We start from the raw sequence: 12,207 nt of genomic DNA on the forward strand, positions 1-12,207 counted from the left end.
AGGGCAAAAGGCAAGTCCTGAGCCACTGTAAGGCTTGGAAATTCTAAGAAGGCTCTAAAAGATGAAGATGGTTGTAGAGGCTGTGTGAGCTCAGCCAGGCCTCTCAGAGTTGCCTCTCACTGGCCCTGGCTGGGTCTGAGGACCAGTGTTGAACCTTTCACAGTGGCCAGGGTACGGGATAGATGACACCCAGGTTACGTGCTTCGTTGCCTGGGCACTGAGGACCATCTGATCCAAAACAGGAACACCAAGGGGAGCAGATTGTTCCCAAAGGAAACACCACAGTCTGGGACCAAAAAAGGGAGGAAGGTGAGTGGGAGGCAAATAGTAAATGTTCACCCCAGGTTTCCTTGGGCCCTTACTACTAACTGCTCTGGACAGGCAGCATGGGTCTTAACCTCGGAGCTGCTCCGACAGGCAGAAGCTCACACTCTACCTAGACCTACTGAATCCAAATCTGCATTTTAGGAAAATCCCCAGGTGGTTTATGTACCTGAGTTTGAAAGGCAGTGCTCTAGCACACTGCCCTTTTACAGTACAGCCATGAAACTCAGGGTATTTACACTGCCATTATTTACACTGCCACACTATAACACGGCACATTATGATATTGATACCTGGCCACTGTCGAATGGGCAGGCCCCATTCAAGATTCACTGATTGTTCTGACAAGGTCCTTCATAGCAAAAGGATCAAGACCAGAATCATACATTGGATCTGGTCGTCAACTCTCCTTGGTCTCCTTTAGTTTAGAACAGTCTTTAACTTTCCTTGACTTGTGTGACCTTGACACTTGAAGATTCTGCAAATTAGCTGTCAGCTTGAGTTTGATACATTTTCATGACAAAATTCAGGTCATGGATTTAACGGGATATCACAGGCACTTCTTTTGGCAGGGATGTTGCAGAAGTGATGCACCCTTCTCATTGCATCCTGTCGGTGGTGAGGATTTCAATTTGTCCTATACCAAAGATGTCCACTTGGATCACTTGATCAAGGGAGTGTCTGCCAGCCCTCTCCACAGCCAATCCCCCCTTTGGTAATTAAGCATTCTATTGGTAGGTGCTTTATAAATATGTAAGTTGCCTATATCTCATTAAACCTTCCACTTAGCCATTTTTCAATTTATAGCAATATAAACCTGTAGTGTCCTGTTTTATTCAGTGGGTTATAATCCCTTAGTCTCATGATTAATTTTCACATTCAAATTGTCCCTGTTTTGGCCCTGGGGCCCATTCAAGCTGGTTTCTGCATCCTTTTGATATGTCTCTATCATTGTGTGAACATTTTCTTTCACAAAAAAGTGTTTCAGGCTCATTTTGTTCTTTTCTACCCCCCAGTCCTTAGTCCCAGTGCTTGGAAATGCAGACATTTCTCTAAGAATTCTTTGTTCCTTTTAGTGGAAAATGGCATTTAGAAGCAAAGATCTGAGTGATAAATATGCCCATTGCTATTGCAGCATCACTGCCCCCAGATCCTCTCGGGAGGCAAAACAGGGAATGCATACATGTGGATATATGTACACAGGTCTGTATACATGTGTATGTACACACACACACAAACACATCTACCTGTACATGTGAGTTCACATTAATACATCCAATTCCCAAATACCAGCACACCATAGAGTTGATTCTAATTTTCTCCCTTTCTGCATTTGTATCTGGGTTTTGTTTTGTTTTGTTTTGTTTTGTTAGAACACAAGTGATGGAGGGGCAGAGAGAGAGAGAATCTGAAGCAGGCTCCAGGCTCTATTCTGTCAGCACAGAATCCAGTGTGGGGCTAAACTCACTAACGATGAGACCATGACCTGAGCTGAAGTCAGACACTTAACCAACTAAGCCACCCAGGTGCCCCTGTAACTCCCTTTTCCAATTGTGACAAACCTGGCTTCCACTGTCCGTCATATTTTCACTCATTTGGTTAATCCCCTGTATGTAACCAATCTCCCATCTGCACCCTACTCACTCTGCTGGGGCTGTGTTATCAAGCTGTCCCCTAGTCTGCACAGACGCCATTCTCACCCTACTGCCACCTACCCCACTCTCAATCCCACATCCATACACAGTCACCTAATGGCTTTAGGCCTGAATGGAGGAGATAGAGGACACTGGGCTTTTTTATGAACTCCACAGTGATTCCAATGTGCAGTGAGGGCTGGCAGCCAGTGGGGTACATCATCTAACTGAGTTATGGCTACTCAGTCTACAAGGGGCTTTAATGATTCAGTGGACTCTGGTGCACAGGGCTGTGGGGGAAAGGGGCAAAGTGCTGAGGCAGGAGAATTGGAGAAACTCCAGCAGCCACGGTTTCTTTCTTTCTTTTCTTCTTTTTTTTGTTACAGCATCCTGGTTCTCCACCCCACAGCTTTAACAAATACCACTATGGACCCCAATCCCAGAGATTCTGATTTCACAGGTCTGTTTTTTGAAACCAAAACAAAAAAACAACAAAAACTGCTCCCTGGGGCATGCAGGCTGTCGACTCAGCCCCTCCCTGCATTGAAAGGGAGAGAGGTCGGCTTGTGAGTAATTATCAAAGGCAGGGGATGCAAACTCTTCCGGTTAAGAGTCAGACAGTATTTCAGGCTTTGGGGGCCAGAGTATCTGTTGCGACTACCCAACTCTGTTGCAGCGTGAAAGCCACTGCAGACAATTCTGAAACATGGATGGTGTGGCTGTGAAACATTATGTACAAAAACAGGCAGTGCATTGGATTTTGCCCAAGGTTGTAAGCTTTGCACACTCTTGATCAGAAGGCAAAGGTTTTGAAATTTGTATTTTAAGCCCTCCAATTTCAAATTATGCTATTGACAGGGACATTTTAATTAAGCAGAAAGTAATTACCTATATGGACTCAAATATTTCCTGATGTGATTTTTATTTTCCTGCTCTTGTTCTTACAAAAATGATTTAAAACCTAATCTTGCCCCCCGGTCAAGCTAATCTCCCGGGTCAGGTTCACAGAGATCTTGCATTTGCTGTGTTCCCACCCCCCACCCCCCCTCCACTTGTCTTCTTGTTTTGATTCCAGATTAAACAGCTAGCAGCAGGCATATTTAAATGGACACCAAATCCAAGCGCTAACTACAGACCTGGTAGACATAGGCGTTCTACTGAGACTCAAGTATGTCATTCACAGAGGGGTGCAGCACAGCCACCATGTGCCATTTCCTGCTTCCCTTGGCCCAGCCACAGGCCTGGAGCACCCATCAGGCTCCAGAGGAACAGGGCAAGGGACTGGGAAGCCGAAAGTGAGGAAGCATCTTGCTGACTGACCTGTTCTTTGGAAAATACATCCAGTGCTTACGCCTGAAAGTAAAGGCCCCTATTTTCATAGTCTAAACTAGGTCATTCAAATCTCAAGTTATCTGTCACTTGTTTTTTTATTTTTCAATTTTTTTTTAATGATTGTTTATTTTTGACAGTGTGAGCAGGGGAGGGGCAGAGAGAGAGGGAGACACAGAATCGGAAGCTGGCTCCAGACTCTCAGCTGTCAACACAGAGCCCAACGGACCTGAGCTGAAGTCAGACGCTTACCCCACTGAACCACCCAGGAACCCCTGACACTTGCTTTTGATAGGATAGGTTCTTCCTTTAAAATGGCCAGGGTATAGAGCAATATCCTGGTCCCTATCACATGGTGTCTGCCCAAGACACTGGGGCAGGGGAGGTGAGAGGCAGGTGGAGCACAGCCCATTTCTGTTGGCAACTGGGGAACAGCAGCAGCCATGTGGTATCAGCAGCTAACAAAACAGTAATTTTTAAGCAGCAGGTTGAGATTTTTTAGCACACACCAACTCAAAGACCAGAAAAACACTTCCCAGCTTTCTATGTAGTAATAGTGCCGTTTATTGTATGATAGTCTTGCCATTTTGTAAAGTTGGAGCGATTCCTTGTTTCCCCAAACCGCCAAAAAGCTCCACTGTCCCTCATTTTGTTGATTCCACTCTTAACACTGAGCTGCACCATCACACATTTGAGAGCCCTCCTCATGGCAATAAAGTTGAGTGTGTTTTCATTTGGGCACATGGGTTTTAAAGAACTTGTTGGGCTTCAGCCCCCAATATCCGAGCTCCTAGCTACCGAGTGGCATCTTTGATCTCTTGGGAAGAAGTGTGAGGAAACCCACCAATGCATGCAAGGCACACATCTCAGAATAGGACTTGAAAAGCGGGACAGGTGCTGTGTTGTTCATTGTCATTCAACGATGCTCACTGGGTTGTCAGTGCCAGGTTCTGGTTCTAACTGGTGGCCCTGCAAAGCACCAGGAGACCTCAGTTTAGGGGAGGAAACGACAAAAGCAAGTAAATAATGAGAATTTCAGTAAGTGTATGCCTGGGGCAGGGTTGGTGAAGATACTACTTTCAAGAGATCTTTGTAAGCATGGATCCCAACAGCCAGCCATTGTCCAAACTAATGTGCAGGGATGGTTAAGTATGAAGTCGGTTAAATGTTTTTGCTCTGCCTGAACCGGATGATGTTTCTTTGTGCAAAAAAGAAAAAGATAAGTGCCTATTTTGAATTTGCAAATGCAGCCATTTCCTTTATTTGTACTAAGGCTGCATAATGTGGGCTTTGTAAAGTCCACAGGTCTGAAAGCAGGATACATTTCTAATAGAAACAGCAAAGCGATAAATTACCATGATTTTGTACCCCCTGCAGCTATTAGCTCCACCATACTTCAGGAATGTTGCTTTCATTTTATAGAAACTCTACAAATATTGGTTTGTCAGAAAGACAAATATTAAATGAAAATTGTCCTCAAACACGAGAAAAAGTATAGAGTACACACATGGCAGACTTGTGGAATAAATTGTATGGGGCAGAACAATGTGCAATACAATTTACTGGAATTCACAAACTCGGGTGATTATGCCAGAAACCGAGTATTCGACTAAATGGAAGAAAATAACTTTACAATGTAAAGCTGTCCAGACTGGGAACACTTGTGTTAAATGTGAAAGCTTGCTTTTTAAAAAACAATACCCTAACAGTTTAGAGATTCTGATTTGACTTTCAACGGGATTTTTAACTGAATTTAAAATTTAACTGGATTGCTTGTTTTTTTGAAAGTCAATCCCAGCCATATCACAGCACTGTGATACCGGGGGGGGGGGGGGGTACATTAACTTCTGTAAGCCCCAACTTTCTCATTGTGAATGTCAGGTAAGAGGAGCGTCCGATGCACAGTAGCGGGTACCCATGGTTAAACCCACAGAACACGTGGCCCTGACAACGGTACATGGGGGCTTGCAGCCAGGTCTGTGTGAGGTCCAGGGGTGCAAACACGACACAGAGAACTGGTCCTCAAGGAATTCACGAGCTGCCTGACACCTGCTCTTTTAAGTGGCTACAGGAGCCCTGGAGAGACAGCGAATGTGCTGGGTGGGGAGAAGGGCCAAGAAGCTGCAAAGAGAAGACCCCGATGCTGGCCACAATGAGCACGCCCAAGAAAGGAACAGGAGGGTAGGGAGGAGGGAAGTGTGCCCGGGACTGATCCGTGGTGGTCCCAGTCACCTGCATGGCGTGGAATGCTGCTGACACTCAATGCAGATAAAACCCCCTTCATTTTCAGTGTCCACTTACCATGCGTCCAACTCTACTAATTCTTGCCAACTCTGTACCTCAGAGATCTCAAATTAAATATCCACTTGTCCTTACAACAGAGAAGCTATGATTTCATTTGGTTCTCCACACACAAACCATACACCATTTAACAAAGAAATTCTGGTCGCAACAGAGGCCACCACACAATTTTTAATTTAAAATTTTAAGACTACGGGGCACCTGGGTGGCTCAGTCGGGTAAACGTCCAGCTTCGGCTCAGGTCATGATCTCACAGTTCATGAGTTCAGGCCCCGCATCGGGCTCTGCGCTGACAGCTCGGATCCTGGAGCCTGCTTCAAATTCTGTGCCTCCCTCTCTGTCTTTGTCCCTCCCCTGCTCACACTCTGTTTCTCTCTCAAAAATAAACATAAAATAAAAAAAAAAAAAAAAAATTTAGGACTAAAGTCCTTGAAATGATAAAAGTGGTTATACAAAAATTTGATAGAATTAAAAATGAAGAAGCTCACAAGTTTTTGGGGTACAATTTATTCAAAGCATTTCACAATAAAATTATATTAGGTTCAAATACATGAACATACAATTACATATAAAACACTGTACTTTCCAAAAGTTTACAATGATGTTTACTTTTTAGACTGTTTCCTTGTAATTTTAGTCTAAAACATTATTGAGTTCTAGAATTGTGTCTGCTCTCTACTATTTGTTTCAGTTTTGCAATTAGACATTTAGAAAGCATTTATTAGCCCACCTAGAATATACAATTATATTTTAAATATTTAAATTCGAGGGGGAAGCAGTTATAGTGCTGTTTAGAGTGCTAATGATAGACAATAGATAATAATAATAGAATGCTAGATAATGCTATTTCCTCTGTACTACCCTGCATTTTATCAGAGTCCATATACAAGGCTGGCTTAGAGTCACTTCATACAAATAAGACTACATTCTGTACTCTCAAGTCTCTGGCCCAGGCAACTGAGAAGTCCAGGGTAAGCCCCAAGACCGTGCCTCATCTGAGAGAACTGTTTCAATGGAGATCAGTAAAATATTGCTCAACTAACTTTTGGTTAGTGTGACTGCAAAAAATAAGGCCAGTGGAATTCACTGGTGGAGTGAGGCTCTTGGCAAATCCAACAATATCAAAACCACAACAGGTACGGGTCCTGCACCTGGAGCAAACAAAGGAGAGCTTCATTAAGTCCTCTAGGCCAGGACTCGACATTGGCTGAGGCCTCTGATGCGTTAGGTCTAACTGCACAAAACAGAGACAAAGGAAACAATGCCACGATGACATTTACTTCTTGGCTTCCCTCCTTCAGCCTCCTCTTTCATGCTACTTGCAGGCTCTAGATGAAGGATGGTTGGTTCCATGAAGACTCAGGTTAGCAGTACAACCAGCATGAGGCCAGCTTACTTCCTGTAAGGCAAGGCCTCGCCTCGTGTGGATAGTGGGAACCACTGATTTCAAATGGGAGAAGCAATACGCCAAAACAAGGATAAACCTCCAATAAAACATTTTCAGCTTTCTTGGTAATTAATTACCTAATCCCCAAATAGGTCACTGTTACATATTAAGATACTTTTGTAATGGTAAACTGTTTCACAACCCAGCCTGCATTCTTTTACAGTAATTACTAAACGATTTGGGGATAACTTTGACAAAACTGAATACAAACCACAATCTCCTTCCTATATAAGATCACACATTCATAGGATGAGCATGAAGTAACAAGCCTGGTATGGGATGTACCTATGCTGACAAACACCCGAAACCAAGACAAGAGGAAATGAGCTGCTCGGTTTCATGACCAAAGTCATGGCTAGGACTCAGAGGCATCTATGAACAGAGGCCCTCGGAATTCTTCGTGATAGAAGGGAAAGCATAGTGGGGAGTGTCCAGGCGTTGGCAAATAGCACCCCGACCAAGAGCAAGCAACAGGCTGAGTTTCTGCTTTTCACTGGAAAACAAGTGCTAGATGACTTACAACATGGCTGCTAGTGCCAGCATTTTACAAAATTGGAAAATTATGCAGGGTTTCACACATGAAGAGAATTTCCTATCAAATAGCAAAGCCTTAGAAGGCGCACTGAGCATCATTTTGTCTAGCTCCAAAATTTTCACGTAAACAATATTAACAAGCAAGTCTTAAATAAAGGAATAACATTTTATGAAAATAATGAACAAAACAGAGCAGGGGAGACATCAAGAGTGTTAGAGAGAAGAACCTTGAAAAGGTACAGCTTCAAACATCAGACACCATGAAGAAAATGCTGTGTATTTATGTTGTAGGCAAAACCCCAACAAAGCCTAGTGACTAAGTGCACGCCATTGCTGTCAATAAGGTGTTGAACATGTACTTTATGAATAAAAAAACAATACACAAAGTAACTTTTCATTTATTTATTCTGTCCTCTCAAATATATTTAAAAAATAACATTTTAGACATTGAACCACAAATACACACAAAATAAAGTAGTGACTGCTTATTTCACAGAGGATTTCCCCTTGATTCCTTTAGCTGCTTTGCATAAAATTCGAAGCTTTCCTGTTGAGACAAAAAGGGAGGGAAGTTACAGGTACAGTTTCTAGCAAGAGCTGATGGCACAAAACTCAGAAGTCATAAAATGCTGCAAAGTGATAGCAAAGACCACCGAGCCCGTGGCAGCTGCTGTCTTCTCAAGCCTCCGCACTCCTTTCTATTCATGAAATCACCAGTTCAAGGGCCCCAAGTCCAGAGTTAAAGCCAGCACCAAGAGCCTCCACCGTGTGGGCACATAGGTATTTACGCCTGGGTACAGAAGGTTCAAATAAACATGGTGTACTAACTTGCAAATTAATGACACAATAAAAAGGAATTTGGCATGTATGATTTCTCTTATTAGAACAAAGCAAAACAAAATTTACTGGGCAACCAATTAAAAATGGGCAGAGGACCTGAACAGACATTTTTTCCAAAGAAGACATCCAGATGGCCAACAGACCCAAGAAAAGGTGCTCAACATCACTCATCATCAGGAAAAAGGCAAATCAAAACCACAATGAGGTAGCACCTAATACCTGGCTAGTATCAGAAAGACAAGAAGTTAAGTGATGGCAAGGATGTGGAGATAAGGGAACCCTTGTGCACTGCTGGTGAGAATGCAAACTGGTATAGCGAGTGGAAAAGGCAGTATGGAGGGGTTCTTCAAAAAACTAAAAATGGAAATACCATATGATCCAGTAAGTCCACTACTGAGTATTCACCAAAAGAAACAAAAACAGCAATTTGAAAAGACCTGCACCCTCATGTTCACCGCAGTATTATTTACAGTAGCCAAGACACGGAGACAACTTAAGTGTGCACGAGCAGATGAATGGATAAAGAAAATGTGATGTCCGTATCATTATATGTATGACACATACAACGGATTATTATTCAGCCACAAGAAGAATAAAATCTTCTCATTTGCAACAACATGGATGGACCCTTGAGAATGTTAAGCGAAACGGAATAAATCAGAAAACGTAGATACTGTATAGCCTCACTTACATGTGGAATATATAAAAACAAAACAAAAATCAAAAAACATAAAGCCTCAAGCTCATGGATATAGAGAACAGACTTGTGGTTGCCTCAGGTGGGTGAAGGGGGTCAAAAGGTACAAATTTCTGGTTATAAATGATGAAATCATGGGGATGTAATGTATAGGGCTAGAATATTGTAGTGCATGTCTTTTTTTTTTTTTTTTTAAATAGGCTCCACGTCCAACATGGGGCTTGAACTCAAAACTCTGAGGTTAAGAATCAGATGCTCTACCAACTGGGCCAAACAGGTGCCCCACATATTTTAAAGTAGCTAGGAGAGTGGATCTTGAAAATTCTCATCACAAGAAAAAAAAAATTTATAACTATGTGTGGTGTGGATGTTAATGGATTTACTGTGATCATTATAAAAAAAAATACCGAATCATTACGTTGTACTTCTGAAACTATTATAAGGTAACGTCAATTACACCTCAATAAAAAAAGAAACCGTCCTAGATGAAGAAATAAAAACCAACTTGTTTAAAATGAACAAGTAGGGGCGCCTGGGTGGCTTGGTCAGTTAAGCGTCCGACTTCGGCTCAGGTCATGATCTCACAGTCCGTGAGTTCGAGCCCCGCGTCGGGCTCTGTGCTGACAGCTCAGAGCCTGGAGCCTGTTTCAGATTCTGTGTCTCCCTCTCTCTCTGCCCCTCCCCTGTTCATGCTCTGTCTCTCTCTGTCTCAAAAATGAATAAATGTTAAAAAAAAAAAAAAATTAAAAAAAAATAAATAAAATGAACAAGTAATTAATAGGGACACAATATACTAGGCTATTGAAATACAGGCCATTAAATCCTATTTCAAGTTGAAATGATGACAGAACTGCCCCAAGGACATTTGATAAATCCATACCTATAGTTGAAGGTCTGAGACTGACCTTGTGTTTTAAACCTCAGCCCCAGAGTGCTCCGTTCTCCCACAGCCAAACTCACGGCAGGACTATTCAGTTCCTGAAGCTCTCCCCTGAGGGTTCTTCACAGAGATCTAATCCTCATGTAATTAAGTATTCAACTTATTTTTTTTTTACACATTAATATGAAGCATACGTAAATCTGTAGAGGTATTTTTTCTCCTTAATTAAGAAATACTCACAGGGGGTTCGGTGAAAGGGACAGGCTCACCAGCATTCTTCAGCAAAACTGCATAACGCTTTAGAAACAGATCATTCAATTTTATATTCCTTGCAGTCAAATTTTCATACAGTGCTTTAGCAGACGCAGCATCCTTGTCTAAGACTGAAAAAAAAGATATTAATCATAGATAAAGACCACCTACCTTACTCTCTTCTCAAAACACAGCCGTTCAAGGACTCCCGAATCCCTTTATCCCAAGGCAAATGAATAGTTAACTACTTTCAGCAAAAAGCCACATTCAGAAACTACCAGCTCCCTCCCTCGCTCTTCCCCACACCTCTAATTCAGCATTATTCAGTATAAAAGAGAAGATGATAAATGAGGCTATTAAGAGACCCAGGATAGTTAAAGTGGCCATAAACCAAAGTAAACATACACCATTCAACACTCTTCTGCTTAAAACCATACTTAAAAAAAGAAAAATTTTTTAACGTTTATTTATTTTTGAGAGAGACAGAGACAGAGTGTGAGTGGGAGAGGGGCAGAGAGAGAGGGAGACAGAATCCAAAGCAGGCTCCAGGCTCTGAGCTTGTTAGCACAGAGCCCTAGGCGGGGCTTAAACTCAAGGACCACAAGATCACGCTCTAAGCCGAAGTCGAACACTTAACCGACTGAGCCACCCAGGCACCCCTTAATCCACACCTCGAAATCAAGCCAATTCAAGGACTATTGTGGGGAGGGTCATGTAAATTATGTGGAAATCTAGATCTACATCATGGTGAAGATCATCAGCTAAACACCACCAAAAAGACTTTCAATACATTCTCCTATTGTGAACTAAGCAAGTATGAGGGATATGCAGTTAGCTAAAATGACAAAAATAATCTAAATACGTTAATCAATCTACATTAAAAAAACTACACACATCTACATAACATTAACGACTTACACTAATATTTCACTTAAATGGATGATGAAGTAGCCTAGGAGCTAAGTTTAGCTGGCTTTCCAGTTGTAGCTGATGTGCAGAAATTTTACTTTGAGGTTTACTATTGGGATCACAAGGTCTCTGCTAACAATCACTGTTGGTAACTCAACTCTTTAACATTTAAGCACCTAACAATCTCCTACCCTACACCAGTGCTGTATAACCAATCCCAACTCCAGCACAGCCAGGGCAAGCCTGCAGGATGGATAGGAGAAGTCTAGGGATCAATCTCAGGATCTCCGAAAAGGGAGCGAGTGTGGGTGATTCATCAGCTCTCACTGGGCTTGAACAGATCTTTGCAGTTTGGGTGAAGTCAATTTCCTATCTATAAATCCTTTGTTATCCTCCCTCGGGGACCAAATCCTTTCCCTGACACTGTCAAGGGCACAGCCCAAACTCTACCATCTTCCAGGAAGCTATTCAGAAAACTCTTCCCTCTTGCCTTTCACTACCTTCCTGGTCTCCCTGCTCTTTCCTGTCCCAATTCCCAAGTGGGATTACAAAAGTCAGTAGCAGTTTTATGCTGTTTGACACTACTTTGTGGTATTTAGTCATTATTTAACATCTCCCAATCCCCCAAATGGAACTTTGAGAAATTCTGTGATTATTGTCTCTATTTTGAAATAGATCATGGTCACCTTGTAAGGTGGGGAGAAACGAAGAACCAGATGACGAATTCTGATTGCAGTTTGTTGTCCTGACAACAATAAAATCAACAAAGCAATTCTTTATTTAGCCCTTGCCTCATGTGAGCAAATCAGTTCGTGGCAGGTGGATAGGTGATCATCACTTAGAAATGAAATGCTTACATTTATCTTGACTACTGAGGAAACTTTAGCATGGTTCCCTTTCATGTGTGATGAGCTGGCAATCAGGGAGCAAAGTGCTTAAAAGAGTGGAATTTCAACTGTGGTTTAAAGTAAAATCTTGGGGCCCACTTTTAATGAAGAAGTCTGTTATTTCAGAAATGTAGGCAGGTGGGGAGGGTACTGAAGAGGCAAGAAGGCAAGTC

The 12,207-nt window shown here is 42.3% G+C and overlaps 1 protein-coding gene across 1 annotated transcript in view; it reads right to left on the reverse strand.

Annotated features, from left to right (window-relative positions):
- Positions 1 to 6,063: 6,063 nt before the first annotated feature.
- The window catches only part of LRPPRC (leucine rich pentatricopeptide repeat containing), a 111,855-nt gene continuing 105,711 nt past the window's right edge, over positions 6,064 to 12,207 (reverse strand). Inside the window, exons 37-38 of the mRNA XM_007097885.2 lie at positions 10,227 to 10,369; positions 6,064 to 8,116 (exon numbers count right to left, since the gene is read on the reverse strand). Of these exons, the coding sequence (XP_007097947.2) occupies positions 8,060 to 8,116; positions 10,227 to 10,369 (200 nt within the window). The 3' untranslated portion in view covers positions 6,064 to 8,059. The remainder of the gene's footprint in view (positions 8,117 to 10,226; positions 10,370 to 12,207) is intronic.

Source organism: Panthera tigris, chromosome A3, assembly GCF_018350195.1.
Source record: "Panthera tigris isolate Pti1 chromosome A3, P.tigris_Pti1_mat1.1, whole genome shotgun sequence".
Taxonomy (NCBI): domain Eukaryota; kingdom Metazoa; phylum Chordata; class Mammalia; order Carnivora; family Felidae; genus Panthera; species Panthera tigris.